General features: G+C 35.5%; 2 protein-coding genes across 2 annotated transcripts in view; both read left to right on the top strand.

The window, feature by feature from the left end:
* Window positions 1-6,709, top strand: part of LOC118750841 — a 32,399-nt gene extending 25,690 nt beyond the window's left edge. Inside the window, 2 exon segments of the mRNA XM_036485568.1 lie at window positions 1,926-3,062; window positions 3,065-6,709. Of these exon segments, the coding sequence (XP_036341461.1) occupies window positions 1,926-3,062; window positions 3,065-5,298 (3,371 nt within the window). The 3' untranslated portion in view covers window positions 5,299-6,709.
* Window positions 6,710-11,663: 4,954 nt separating this feature from the next.
* Window positions 11,664-14,536, top strand: LOC118750840 (breast carcinoma-amplified sequence 3 homolog). Its single transcript, XM_036485567.1, has 2 exons — window positions 11,664-12,947; window positions 13,716-14,536. The coding sequence occupies exon 2, from the start codon at window positions 13,772-13,774 to the stop codon at window positions 14,189-14,191; it is 420 nt and encodes a 139-aa protein (XP_036341460.1). The 5' UTR covers window positions 11,664-12,947; window positions 13,716-13,771; the 3' UTR covers window positions 14,192-14,536.
* The last annotated feature ends 1,168 nt before the right edge of the window (window positions 14,537-15,704 follow it).

Genomic DNA, 15,704 nt, shown 5'->3' with positions numbered 1-15,704 from the left:
GATCGAATGGATGGCCGTCTTAGTCATCAGTTCTGAGTCTATTCGATTTCTGAGTATGAGGCCTTATGTTGGACAAAAGGGGGAGTATAAAGGACTCAGAGGAAATTAGCCTATAGTTACAGAAGATAGAGCTGGAAAATTATCGATGACACTACCTCATCGATAGTATCGATGGTTTTTGACTATCGAAAACATCGATGGTTTTGTAATCACTATCGACAGTAACATACATATTTCAGAGCGCAGATGCAGCTTTAAGCCAAAAATCGTTGATAAAATTTTGCTCCTTAACAAAAATATCGACATATTTTCGCAATTCTGATCTCATTTTCAATAAAAGTTGTTGTGTTAAATTTTTTGACTTTTTTAATCAAAACTATCGATAGTGTCGACATTTTCGATAGTATCGATACTATCGATGGTTGTGACAGCTCTAACAGATGATATGGAATAAATTAACCGACGAAGACTTGCGTGCCGCTTCCACTTTTCTCTCAAAGTGTTTGCCGCTGGTGAACCCAAACAAAGGTTACAATGTAATTAATTAAATTAAATTAAAAGTATTTTTCAAAAAAAACTGGGTAACAGTTATTCGTCGCCACCCAGTACATGACCTGAACTATTTTTTGGACGATTTGATTCGGGTTCAGCGCCCCAAAATTCTTTTTAAATATATTTAATGTTTCTGCTTCCAAAAACAGTTAAATTGTATATGAACCACCATAACTATAAGCAAAATTTATAAATTGGTATACACTTTATGGTGGTACATATTTCTAAGCTTATCTTTATGATACTAGATGTTGCATGTTTTAAAAATTGTTGGGATCAAAATTAGCGATAGTGATTTTCAGAATCCCTTAATTCTTAAACAAAATTAAACCAAAAAATAAATTCACTATAAATAAAATAATTTGAGTAGAAACCCAAACGAAATAAATTAAAATGAATTGAAATTAAGAAAATTACTTTAAAAGATATTAGAACGGAATCGACACCTGAGTTGAAGATCGACCTATCTCGGCAGCTAGTTCGCCCTACCTCAGCACATTTTCGTTTGAGATAGGGCGTTTTTGAACCGCATTCTGAGATACAGCCTCATCTCAATAAAATTCCAAAGGTAGGAGTTTTATCAGCACTAAGGCAGGAAAACACGTTGGGTGCATACAAATACAAATAACCGACAGTTAAGCACAAGAGACATCACATGATTTAGATAACTTTAAAATTTATAGGCGCAGTTTAGAATGTAGCTTTTTTGTTTGGAACATTTTAAGAATGTTTTAGAATTGGCCGATTACGCCTCGTAGTAACGCAAACCTCGTAAATAAACCGATTTTCCATACAAAATTAAGTAAGTTTACGAGGTTTACTTGGCTACGAGGCATTTATGCGTTTAGATGAATACATTACCCCTGACCGTAGTTTTACACTGGAGATGTTATTTTTTTTTTTTTTTTGTATTTTATTTATCCCTAAGCGCGTACCGTTAGATTGAGGCTTTTGCATTTTTCTTCTATGCATTCCTTAGGGGTTCGTGCTGCACGCATCTACCATTTAAATCTACATACAAAAACTTTGCTTATTTCTATACTGGAGTATGGAGGAATATGAGTTTGTTGAGGTTTTGCTGCTTTGCAATGCATTCATTTGCGTTAATGAATACCTCTCACTCCCGCTCCGACTGCACCCAATTCGATTTTCGGCTGCACATTTTGCTACACATTAATTTTTGTTCATACATTAAAAATAATTATTGCGCAAATAAAAATATGATTGGCTATAAAAATGTGTTCATATGTAAACACCACACCACAGCACCGCGAATACTAATTTACAAAGAAAAATGCCTTTGGCTTTTTGTTAATGCTTCTTTCTCACAACATGTTTTGTTTTTCTTCTCTTCCTTTGTCTTTCTATTGAAGGTCGATTAGCCTCTGAGGTCGCTCCGTCTGATAGTGTTTCCTTCTATGATGCCCGTGCAGATCCCGATATTGGTGATGATGATTCAGATTTCAGCCCGAAAGCGATGTGTTTATATTCCTCTTCTTCTCCCGCCATGACATCAGAATCACTTGCTACAAAAAGTCTTTGGGACTTAGTTCCTGATGTCGATTCCGACAAAACTAAGACGACTCGGTTGTTTTCAAATCCATTAAAGAAGCAAACAGAAATTCCAAAAATTTCCACAGCTTCTGTAGAAAAAGTGGTTAATCCTCTGGGAACTGTAACAACTGTGATTTCAGGTATTTCGACTGAGGTTAAAAAGGACATTCTTGATGAAGTGGTGTCACAATTAGCTGCCGAAGAATGCATTATACATGAGAACTGTGATGAGTCTTTGTTTCGCCCCGTGGTGGCCATATTTTGCGATGACAAGGATCGAAAGGCAGAAGAAGAGGCTGCGCGAGAGAATAAAGAATTTTGCAAACCACCAGAGTTAATCAGAAATAAACTTGTTGTCCCAGTTATAGCAAAAGAAGTTGATGCAGAACTTAGTAAAAGGGAAAAAATTGAAAAGAGTGCGAAGATTAAGACGCAAAATTTAAAGAAAGCAAAAGACCTTTCGATGGAAAATAAGAAATCAATCGGCAGCGATTTAGCCAACGAAAGTGATAAAAAACAAAAACAGCAAAAAGAAAACTTCGACTACAAACAAACGCCGACAGCATCGCCAAATACCAAATATAACTGTATGGAAGGTAAAAACGAGAAAATGAATCAAGATAATGATAATGTTGAATGCAATCGTGCAGACAATGTAAATAATAATAAAGTCAATGATTATGAAACAAAAAAAGGCGTCACACGTATGTCATCATTGGAAGAAGAAGTAATAGAATTCAAGAGAATGACACCTTTATCTGTAGTAAAGAATCGAAGGCAACCAACTTTATCAGATGTTAAAGGTCTAAGGAAAGAGCAATCAATAGAAGAGTCTCATAAAAACCCGTGCAAGGATTTAAAATCGAATGAAGCTAAAAAAAAACGGATAAAAAAGGGAATGAATCCAAAAAGCTTGAAACAGAAAAGTTTAAACAGACAGAAAGGAACGAGGAATTGTCGTTGAAATATAATTTTTCATCTGATCTTCATGAAGAAAAAATCAAAGAGTCTCCCCAATGTTTAATACTACCAAAATCATTGGAGCTCGCTGAGATATCAGACTCGGAAGATCAGCATACAAAATTAAGTATAGCTTCGAAATCACACGTGTCCATTGACACGCCGCTTCAAGAGGTCAACGTTACGGAAATCGAAGGCGATATCAAAAGCACAAATAAATCAAACAATCTTTTAGATAAAAAAGACTTGTCGAAAAACTTTGAAAAGGCCGTCAAAGTAGGTAATAAATCAGATTTGAAACCGGAAAGGTTGGCAGATGTAACGTCTAAGGAGAAATTTGAAAGTGAAGAACCTAGTAAAATTGCACAAAGCTGTGCCACGCACGATTTGCGGAAAAATACCATACCAGCATCATTAACCCCGAAAGCAGCACCCAAGCAAAACGAAGAGCACTCTGAAAGTGATAGCTTATATACTGTTAAAGTTATAGATACTACTGAAGCAATACAACAGAATAAACAATCAAAACCCAAATGCACTGAAAACAAAACTTTGAAAGATGTAAGCAATAAACTAAGCAAGCACAAAAATAGTGATTCAAAATTAACACCAGTAGTTGTTAGCTCACCTAAAAGAACGCCAACGAAAGAACAAAAAGAATCAAAAAAATCTGCAAACACGCCACAAGAATGCGATAATATAGTCGTAAGTGTCGCTGTACCTACTTGTGCAGCTGAAACTTTGCCGATAACGAGTAAAAACTATGTTACAAAGGATTCTATCGACGGAGTTGGCAAAAACAATAAAATACCGTTCGAACAAGAAGTCAGTACAGTTGTCTATAAGGAGGAAAATGAGGTATTCCCACTGTTGGAGCCAAAATCGAAAACTAATCCCGGTTCACAACCGCCCTTAGTAATGAATCCGGTTTGGAAAACTTTCAATACTGTTCAGACCGCGAAAACACACCCCGACACTCATATTGATAACTACCCAACCTTAGGAGCTGTCGGTAAAACTAAAAAGTTTGTTAAAAATAAGGAGAGCTCAACGGAGAAAAGCGAAGGCGCCGGCTGTAAGAGTGGGACCAAGTGCTCTTCAAATTTCGAATCGTTTTCTGCGTTACAACCACTAGAATCTTTGCCTCCATTACCAGTTTTGGAGCCTCTAGAAATGTCTCCATATACGACAATTTTGAAAAATAAAGAATCTAAGCCTCTTTCAAAGGTCAAAGATAATTTGGCAGAGCAATTGAGCTTGATTAATTTTGACAGTCCTTTGCAAGAACATCCAAAGAGCGATCGGAAGATGGCACCAACATCTACGCTCAGTGGAATCAATCATCAAAATTTAATTTTCGCTTTATGCGGATCTCTGCACTATGAAGGTGATGAAGATAAATTGCCGACAGAATGTCCCATAACCTCTAATCCAAGTGGTGGAGACCCAACAGTAACGGAGAATAAGTTGCTGCACGAGAATGAGGAACAATACTTGAGTTTGGAACAAAGTTCTCAAGAAACTAATACAACCAACACAGCTACGACAAATGAAAAATCTTCCAGCTCAGAAAATTCTTCTGCATCAGAAGAAATTATTGTAATCGAAGAGAAAAAAATGAGTAAAAAGCAACGGCGGAAGCGACAACAAATGGAGATAAAGCAGCAGCAGGAAGAAGAGTCTGTAACTCGCGACGATGATGAAGAGTTACGCCCATTAATTGGCATGACAGATTCTCACTTAGAAACACTTGCAGGAGTAAGAAGGGATGTGCCCTGTTCAATGCCATCTAAACTAGAAAACAAGGATGTACCAGCAAAAATTAAAAATATAACTGTTTTAGAATTAGCACAAAATGCGACTGCTTCGCCACTAGCCAATTCCACAACTACCACGACGGATAGCGAAGGCCCCATACCAGCCACCACTTCAGACGACAACATTTTCATTTTGCCCTTGACCCCAGCAAACACTAATGCGCCCATAAAACAGAAGACCAAGAGAATCGAACATAAAATAAATCTTATGGCTGCGATTGATGCTGCTACCTCGTCGTCTACATCTTCTGCTGAAGAAAGTAATATGGAAACGGAAAGCCGCCGAATCGCGCCCGACCAAGAACTATCTGTCCACGGAGTAGGTGCATCACAAACTCAAACAGTTTCAACCAACGTCAGCTTAGTCACACCGTCATGTGCGCCAAAGAAGAAAAGCAAGCGCCGTAAGAGATAAGATTTAGCTTTCTGTTTGCTGTGTGTCTTTTGTGTAATGATTGTATACTATTTATATATTGTATACTACACTGGCAAAAGAAATAGTGATAGAATTTTAATGACAGGTGCTGATGAAAAAGTATCAAAGAATGGTTTAGCAAAAACAAGATTGACTTAATTGTACATATAATTTTACGATTTGAATAACACAAACGCGCCAGCATTTGTACATACATATGTACATACATATAATATGTATGTATGTATGTATGTATGTACACATCGTCGCCTGAATTAAAGATTGTCGTATGTTGCTTTCGGCAGGTTTTGGGAAATGCCAATTGAAGTTTGGAATGCAGTTCCTCAAAGATTGTTTTCAAAGTCCCAGAGAATGTTACTACTTCACGAAATTTTTAAATTATTTTATTTTTATTGTTTATTGTTAATTATTTTTCAATTTATGAAGGATTTTCTTTAGTAAAATTTTTTTTTGTATGCTACATTTGTCAACAATTTTGCAACCACTTCGTATGACATGCGAACAGAAACAACAACAACAACATGCGACGAAATGAGATACATTTTGTTTACTAATTTAACTATACTTTTTACTCAATTTCTCGGAAACTAAATGAGATATCCAAATATAGGCGACGCCATTTTAAAGATCTTTATTAATTTAGCATGACTGCATTATTAACTCAATTTGTACTAAATTATCGATAAAATTTTTGTCAATATCACGGAAACTTAGAGAGGTATCTAAAAACTGATAAAACCACTTACGACAACCTTTTATCCAGGCGACGATATGTATGTAAGTGTCAGCACTACGTATGCATAAACAATAATTCTATTGCATGAAAGTTTAATTACATAACAAATTTCATGAAAACATTGTCAAAACTTATTTTATAACTCCCCATTTCCAAGAATCGCAATGAATCATAAACCGAGCACGAATCAGAAGAGACATATTTTTACATAATTTTATTTGCCTATTGAAAAACAACAACAAACTAAAAAAGCATCCACTTATACCTCTAAATTTTTTATTAACAGAAAATTATAATTTATTATGTTAATACAGTCTATAACCGCGGCCAAAAATGGAAGATTTATAAAAAGTATTTATTATTAGTAAATGTCTTATAGTTTGTGTTCAATTATGTATGGAAGTTTTCTTAGTTACTCTGCAAAAGTTTTATACCCAACAGTAGCACTATGTATATTTACAATAACGTAATATTTAATTTCGGTTTTGTATGTCTTAAAATCAAATGGCAAAGGGTTATTAAAATGATGAATTTTTAGGATATACATACATACAATGTGAACGTATAAAAGTTGTAAATAGATTATCTTATTCATTGTAATATTAAACTGGCTTTATTAAATCATATAAAATAAAGGTTTAAGTTAATAACCAACTCCGTCTTTTTTCACGTTTCACGTTGCAAACCGCCGTACCCTTTTTTGATAATTGTGGTATAGAACAGTAATCGGAAACCGTTGTATGACGGTGGTTCGCTTTTAAAGAACAAAGTTGGCAAAGATTACTTATTTCACACATACATATGTATACAGATACTACGAGTACTATATTACACCTTATGTTTATATTACACGCTTTTATTTAACTTGCTCATCCCGCGGAAATTTCTAATCGATCTAGAGGCTTGAAACTTTGAGCATGGTTACAATCACGATGACAATGCAATTTAAAATATAAATTGATTCCTAAAATGGTGTAGGCGCATCGGCGTAGCCAGAATAAAATTTAGGGGGGGGCTCGACCCTATTAAGCTGGCATTTCAGGGTACTATTTTATTTATATATAAGGAAAATTTGAAAGTTAGGGGGGGCTCGAGCACCCCCCTGCCCCTACCTGGCTACGCCCATGTGTAGGCGTCTTGATTTCAAGGTAAAAGTTATGGCTGACAGAGCGTAATTTGCCAAAGAACGTAAAAAATGCTCCAAGTTCTTCATATTGCGAATTCTTTTGTAAGTGAAGTACCGAAAATTAGTTTCAACTGTTTTCCCATGCCCCAACTGTTAAGTTTCATAAACTTGTGTATATCGTCGCTACATGTCAAACTACGAATGTTCAAAAATGCTTTTTCAATTGCGCATGCGTCTAGAGTGTTTGGCAAGTTGCCAAATCGTCAAATTTCGAGTCTTCTTAGAAGCAGAGGATACTGGCTTTAACAAAGTGTCGAATCCCACAACAATTTTTACAACCGTTTTTTTTTGCTATCGTGAAAAGTACCCATTTTCATATTCGATAGTTTGACATGGTAGCGACGATATGTAAAGCATCAAATGTTGCATGCTGTTAAGAATTACGTAACATCTTTGTTTTTCTATCACAGGGAGACAGAATACGATAAACGGCACCCGTTTCGCATTAGAAGTCACTTTCGTTTTAAAATTGTATGCACTTATATATATCGTCGTTTAAAGTACAAAACCGCGTATCAACAAAATGCAAAACCGCGTAGGTGAGGTTTCTTCTGAGTACTGTTAAGGCTTTCTAAAACATAGCTCAACCAGCTACCGACGTAAAACCGTACACCGTGACACGAATTACATATCTTATGGGATTCTCGTGTTAACGTTAACGCACCACCGAATGACGCAAGAATGGTAGAATACAAGATTGCGCCAATCGAGCTGAGAGCAACTGGTTGTGATGCCACATTATTTTTAGAATGAGAGTGTAAAGAATAATTTTGAAGAAGAAGAGGAGGAAGCGAACAAGTTGTGCGAAATAGTGATGTAAAACTAGGAAGAATTGTACCTACTCTTCAGCTTCTTAAATTTGAACGTACATTCGGTACAATCACGTTATTTTAGGTACATTTGGAACGTAGTAAAATATTGTTTCATGTAAGCCAAAAAGTTTTTATGGTACAGATGGAAGATGTAGTCCACCAAGTGACAAAAATATATGCACATAAAAGTACATGTTTACTGTTTAGGTACGTGTATCTACTTTTCGGTACAACTTTTCGTCAAATAGGTACAATATGAATATTTAATATTCATCACTAGTGCTCAAAAATAATAATGTGACGTCAGCGAAAGGATGGATGCTGTCAAACCGAGAAAGAGAGGATTAACGGTCCGCGGAAGGCACCACCTTTGTTTCGCTACATCGTACGCATGACGGTGACGATTCCACATAGTTTAACATCACTATTTCGCACCACTTGTTCGCTTCTTCATCTTCTTCAAAATTATTCTTTACACTCTCATTCTAAAAATAATGTGAAGTCACACCCAGTTGCTCTCAGCTCGATTGGCGCAATCTTGTATTCTATCATTCTTGACGGTGACGTTGTCGTTGCTTCTCACTCTCTATCAACAGCAATTGCAGGGCGCTCCGCCGGTGGCTGGTTGAGCTAACACTCGCGTTCGCCACCGCGAAGTGTTTGTACCGCGATGTTGGGAATCCTGTATAGTTTTGGGAATTCTGTATAGTTTTGGGCCATGGGATTACACCGTGCGACAGTCAATTTAACACACGAAAAAATCAATATATTCACAAAACTGGGGCCAAATATAGTAAAACTGCGTTTTTAGTGTTTCGCTCTGACGTCAGGATTTTTTTTTTAAAGAGACTGAAATATTTAGAATAAGATTGAATAAAAAAAAATATTCTAAAGATTCGGTGCATTGTACAATAACAATATGGGTATCAATTAAAAGGAAAAATTCTGTAGAATAGAAAAAAAAAGTTGATTTTTGGGTGCACCAGGACGAATAAGTATTGAAAATGTCCTTTTAAAACTTTATCCTTGAATATCCTTGGAAACTTCCAATATTTATTTTTGAAAAAAATATATGTCAAGGACTAATTAGTTTTAGATAAAAAAATTTTACACTTCTCTTAATAAGATATTGATAGTTACAATATACATAAATAAAGATATTTGAATCATAAAAGAACAAACTGACCGTAGGATATACCTACGATTTAAATACTTGATTTATTTTGTGTACAAGGGCGTAGCCAGCCTTTCATCTAGGGGGGCAAGAGTTTATATAGAGGGAAAAAATGTTTTAAATATATATTATTATTATATACAACGAAATTTTTGTGTTTAAGAAAGTGTAAGTTTTCTGGTAGCCTTTACAATGATACCAATTTTTTAAAAATCGGTTAGTAATTTTTTTTTTTTAATATTTTTCTTTATAAAAAGGGGTATTTTTTGCTTTCAAGTGTTTCTTCTCAAATTTTTTTTTTATTTTTTTTATTATTTTATAAAAAAATGTATTCTTTCCTTTTAAGTGTTTTTTCTCAAATTTTTACATACAAAGTATACAAATATGCATAACAGAAGAGGAGAAGGGGGTGCAATCACGTTTAAAAAAATACCAACTTTTTAAAAACCAGTTAAAAATTGTTTGAAATATAAGGTTTTTAATTTTTTGAAGATCCGACCTTTGCCCCCTTATAGCACCTGTAATATAAGTTTGCAAAAAAAAAAAGTTATAAACCATTTAAATAAGAGCAAAAGGCGGTCTACGATTTTTTTTTAGTTTTTTTAATTATTTACATATGTATAATAATAAAAAATAATTTTTTACCAAAGATCTTATTTCGAACTTCGAAGGCCCATATCTCGATTTCGGAGGCTAACTTCGAAAAACGGAGAAATTACTTTTTACCTATGACTCAATCTCTTAAAAAAAAAATTGGTTTGGTCCAATACGCATCGGAGTGCTGTACAGTGTAATGATTCTAGTATCTTCATTTAAGTATGTTGTAACTATCAATATCTTATAAAGAGAAGTGAACATTTTTTTTATCTAAAACTAATCAAGTTAGAAGGACGAAATTCGAGGATGTGATAGTTTACATATTAGTCCTTGACATATATTTTTTTCAAAAATTAATATTGGAAATTTCCCAGGATATTCAAGGATGAAGTCTTAAAAGGACATTTTAAACATTTATTCGTCCTGGTGAAACAAAAAATTAAAATTTAAATTCTACAGGATTTTTCCTTTTATGAGAAGCTGTTTTTCATGGCAGAAATACACTCGGAGGTCTGCCATTGCCTGCCGAGGGACGACCGCTGTTAAGAAAAAACCTTTTTCTATATTTTTTTGCGATGTTGCTTTGACTAGGGCTTGAACCCAGGCATTGCGGAGTGGAAGCGCGCACTGCACCACAGCGGCGAAAAGTGGTTATGAAAACGCAAAATGGTGGAGAGAAGAACTGAAAAAATTAGGTAAAAAATTTAATTACTTATGTATTATTAGTAAAAATAATATATAGGAGAAAAATCGATCACGTCCGATATGTCAGGTCCGTTATCACATTTTAATTCAAAATATAACCAACAACGAATTCCTTCTGACTAAAAATTAATTCGTTGGAATTGGCAATTTGACTTTATTTAAAGAATGTTTAAGAAAGGAAAACCTCACAGGTTTCACAGAGTTTTGCTTATTTTAACATGTACTCTGAAACCACCTCTTTTTTGTCACGTCCGTTATGCCTTCCTTTTCATCGATGTTTCCGACACCAGTGTTCCAAGCATTGCTTCCGTTTCCGTGTACTTTATTTAACTCTAAAGTTGTACTCATCAGATAACAATTATTTGGTGAACGAAAAATAAAACACCCAACAAATAAGCCGTTTATTTTGAAAGTGGCATAAGTCACATTTTCAAAAAAATCTAGTGTATGATAACACCAATTGAGAACTACTGCGGTCTTGTTCGAGGGAAGTTTTACTATTGGGCGGTATAACGAAAATGTATATTTTGAAAGTGGCATAAGTCACTAAAAAAAATCAAGTTATTGATAGCATGGAATACACCGAGCAAAAGTAAATTTTGCACAAAATAATATATACATAAATGTACTCCCAAAACTAGGAGCAGAATATAGTAAAACTGCGTTTTTAGTTTCTTTCTCTGGCATCAGGATTTTTTAAAGGACTTGGGAATTTCAAAGATTTGATTAGTTCGAAAAATTCAGTGCTATATAGAATAATAAATGGATATCAAAAATTCTGTAGAGTTGAAAAATATAAACTTTTTTTGTGCATAAGGACGAATAGGTATTGAAAATGTCCTTTTAAAATTTTGTTCTTGAGTATCCTTGCAAATTTGCAGTATTTATTTTTGAAAAAATTATAATACCGTAAAAAAAAATAATATTTTAAAGGGTATTTTCAATATCAATTCGTCATTGTGAACCAAAAAATTTAATATTTTTAAATTCTAAATTTATTTATAATGAGGCGTATTTGAAATTTTTGTATAGAAAAATTTCAATATTTTCGATTCGTACGAAAACAAGAATACGCCCAAATGTTTTCTTGTGAAAGCTTGTCAAAATTTGGTGCGACTAAAATTTTTTATGTAAGTATTATAAGTCCATTTTTTATTCATTGTCAGTCACAAGTTGCATGTACTTGGCCCTACCCTCAGTTAGTCATCATTTTGGTTTCTTCAACCACCACCACTGTCAATGCGTCCCCCCACACCCCCCTCTAAGAGGTAAAGTCAGTTGTCCAAAAATGGACGACGTACGTAGTTACTGTATAGTGTACATAAAACCTACCTGCCACCGTGCTAGATTATCTTCGGCATGATCTATTACGCTCTTGTCGTCTCAGCTGTGCTATTAAGTTTGCCGCGACTGTGCGGAATGATTTCCATTTCTCTGGCGACTCGGTTATGTGCAGAATCAGGTTCTCTGGCGTCGCGTTTACTCCATGTGCAACGTTAAGGAAGACTCGTTCCTCCTGGATTTTCGGCATGCAAAAAGAACATGTTCTGCATCTTCTACTCTGTTTTGGCCGCAGGTTTCACAATGTTCGGCATCATCTAATTTGAAGCGGAAGAAGTACGCTTTAAAGCAGCCGTGCCCACTTAGAAGTTGCGTGACATTAAAGTCTACTTCCCCATGTTTTCTTGCCAGCCAGCTTTCTATATGTGGTATAAGCCTGTGCGTCCAGCGACCGCTGTTCGAGTGATCCCATCGGTGTTGCCACTGCTCCATTGTGCTGCTGATTGAAATGGACGTTTCTTGGACCAACAGATTGATAGGATGTAGGCCTGAGATGACCAGCGCTGCATCTTCCGACACCGTACGGAACGCCGAGCAGACTCTTAGTAGATCGTATACCCTTGATGTACAGCGGCGTGTCGCATGCAGTTGCCCAAACCTCCGACCCGTAGAGAATAACGGACTTGAGAACACCCAGCTAGCAACTTCCCAACGTTATGTCTTGGACCTCTTGTGTTGAGCATAAGTCCTGAGAGTGCTCCTTGGGTGGACGCTGCCTTTTCGCAAACGTAGTCCAAGTGATCCTTAAATTTCAGCCTCGAGTCGAACTTGATGCCTAGGTACTAGAGTGAGGGTTTCGACTGCACAGTGAATTCTTTAACTCTTATTTCTGCCTGCTCTCTGATTTTTCGTTTGCTTATTAGAAGAAGCTCTGTTTTCTTCTCAACGATGGCAGCAACGGTTACTTCCGCACATCGTTCTACCTCGGATAAATGTTTGGCGACAACTACTACGGCAACGTCGTCTGTGCGAACCCGATTATCTTCGCTTCCGCGGGAACATGCAAGCGCAGGACGCCATCATACATGACAAGGAGTGGTCGCAGTATCGAACCCTGAGGGACACCGACATACATATGTATGTATGTGTAAAAATATATGCATCGGCGTAGCCAGAATGAAATTTAGAAATTCCGATTTCAAACTTTGTACAAAAATTAGAAACATTCTGCTTATTTTCACCAAATTTTCAAACTTTTTAATCATAATTTGGGTATGCAGTTTTGTAGGCCATTTAATTCTAGTATAATGAAGTGCAAGTTTCAAGCTGCTATAAAATCCCGTTAATTTCTGTCAATTTTTTTGTGCTGGCAATGTCTTTCATATAAAAGAAAATTGTCGATAATACTATTGTATGGAAAAATCGTGAAACACCTTCAACCAAAAAAAACTCATTTTTATGAACTGCCTGCAAATGCTTTTTCATGTTGGCTGTTGTCTGTCGCTACATCTGAACATATGAAAAGAAATTCCAAATAATCGGCGAAAAAAGGCCGACGCCGATGCCGATGCCGACGCCGATGCCGATGCCGATGCCGATTAATCGATCTACTTAGTACTGAAATCAGCCAATAAACAACCCATCTACTATGTGTGTACACATCGGTACTTTTTAAAACTGCATTGTTACCTTTATAAGCACTGACCGTGCATATATGTATAAGAAAATTACATAAAACCCGTTAAACGTGTCTTGTTAAAAAAAAAAAAAAAATACAGTTGTAGGGTTAAAATCTTCTAATAATTGTTGAACGAAAAATTTAATGTAAAATATAATATCAATATCAGTTGGAGTTTGCGAGAAATACTTATATATGTATATGTCTGTATGTTTATGTCATTTTAGGCTTGAGCGTTGTACCCGCTGTATTTCGAGAGAACAATGTTGCCACCATCGATAAAATGGATTGCGTAAGTGGAATAGAAACCAAAGTTGAGCTTCGAAAGCACAAAGAAACTAACAAATCCGAAGTCAAATCGTCTAAAAATACTCACAATTGCGAGGCCATCAGCAGCACCAATGCTCCCGCCAACAGGTTTGACCTCTCAGGTCGCACCAAGAACTATTTCACTGGTGAAGAAAATACAATCATTAACATCGACTTTTCGGACGATCAAATGAGTGTTGGCAGTATACCCTCATCCAACTCGCCCCCTTTAAGCCTAAATGGTATGCTGGAGACCAATCTAATGCATTTTCCAACAGGTGGAGACAATGTGGATAATGCGACGAACAGTGATGCTTTAGATGACATTGATTACAGTGATGGCCACTTCGAAGATAGTAATAGAGACGCGACAAATAAGGATTCCTCTTTGTGAGATTTACTAAAGCACCATTCACGCGTAGGAGCAACAGTTTTGAGTGGTAGTTCATATCTGAACAAGATTTACAGAAATATTTTCAACAATTCTACATCGAAATAGACAAGTTGAACAGTTTTGATGAATGGTCCTCTTGCATAAGAGGCGAGAGAGACACTGTTTTCCGAGTAATATTGCTCAACTTGATTTGATCTTAAGCCTGCCTATCAGGATTAATGGCCATACAACTTTTGAATGAGAATTGCAGTTGCCTTATTTTTCAAGGCTTTTGCTGATATACATACATACATATCGTCGTTTAAAGTACAAAACCGCGTATCATCAAAATGCAAAACCGCGTATGTGATGTGATGTTGCATAAATTATTTTCTAGAGAGTAAAAACACTCATTTTTCAAAATGGTTCTCTTTTTTATAAAGCAATCGCATTTCTGGCTAGTATATTTCAGGACGAATGGATAACGATTGAGCCAAGAGCTTTTGGCAGTAAATGGCAGTTACGCGGTTTTTTACTTTAAACGACGATATGTATGTATGCATATAATTTAGACTGGGTCGGTTTCCATATAAAACAAAAAACTTTTTAATTCACGATAAAAGTCTCTCCAAGTAAGTTTTCCATCAAGCTGGGTACTAACATTTTTTTTTTTTTTGCCAACCAGACTGATAACTTATTCATATGTGTGTGTGTACGCATGAGCGTAAGCATATCAAAGCTAATGAAGATGATTGTTTATACATATACATAAATTAGGTCTTTTTTTATGCGGTACATGCGTTCCTCAGAAAGGCGCATGAAAAAGTTCTTTACTTTATACAAAAAAGGGGATGCGTTCTAGCATTTCGAAAACCGCATAAATTCAGACACTCCATGTAAAAAAATTCTAAAAAACCGCAAAAAAATCCAATGAGGCAATATTGAATTTCTTCACTTCAACACTTATTACTTCATGTAAAACTGAACATTAATGAAATAAATAAAATCTGTATTTTAACCAAAAATCAAAAAAACACAACAGTAAATACATGAATTATGTAAGAATACAAAGACAAATTATTTATCAGAAACATTGTCCCCTACACACTTAAAAAATAATAAAAACTCTCAAGAAAGCAAAATCGCTACAGCGAAAAATGGCCTGAAAACCCGAATAAATTCAAATCCGCGTAAAAAGAGACCTAAGTGTATATATATCGCAAGCATTCATCTTAATTCGAAATTTGTAATTGTTGCTTATTAACTATGCACTTACGAAAATTTTGACTAAACTTTGCTAATTTTCTTTCTATCATGACCCACTTATTACACATGCACATGGGAACATGGTCGATCATAGTATGTATGTATGTATATTCAAACATATGAACGTATACTACAAAATGTAAGAAAGTTTCTTAAGATGATGATTGGGAAATCGACTTAATGTATTTCCCTCACAGGACCCTCCCTACCAGAAGAGTTTGCCGTATACTCAAACACAAACGCAAATTACTTCTAAAATGATACCGTT

Source organism: Rhagoletis pomonella, unplaced genomic scaffold (genome assembly GCF_013731165.1).
Source record: "Rhagoletis pomonella isolate Grant_MI unplaced genomic scaffold, Rhpom_1.0 Rhpom_scaffold_00420, whole genome shotgun sequence".
Lineage (NCBI taxonomy): Eukaryota > Metazoa > Arthropoda > Insecta > Diptera > Tephritidae > Rhagoletis > Rhagoletis pomonella.
The sequence above is the reverse complement of the archived record's forward strand: the minus strand, read 5'-3'. Positions and strand labels throughout refer to the sequence as shown.

What these genes read in the sequence shown, in the direction of transcription:
- LOC118750840 (XM_036485567.1), top strand. Translation starts at nt 13,772, where the DNA reads ATGGATTGCGTAAGTGGAATAGAAACCAAAGTTGAGCTTCGAAAGCAC.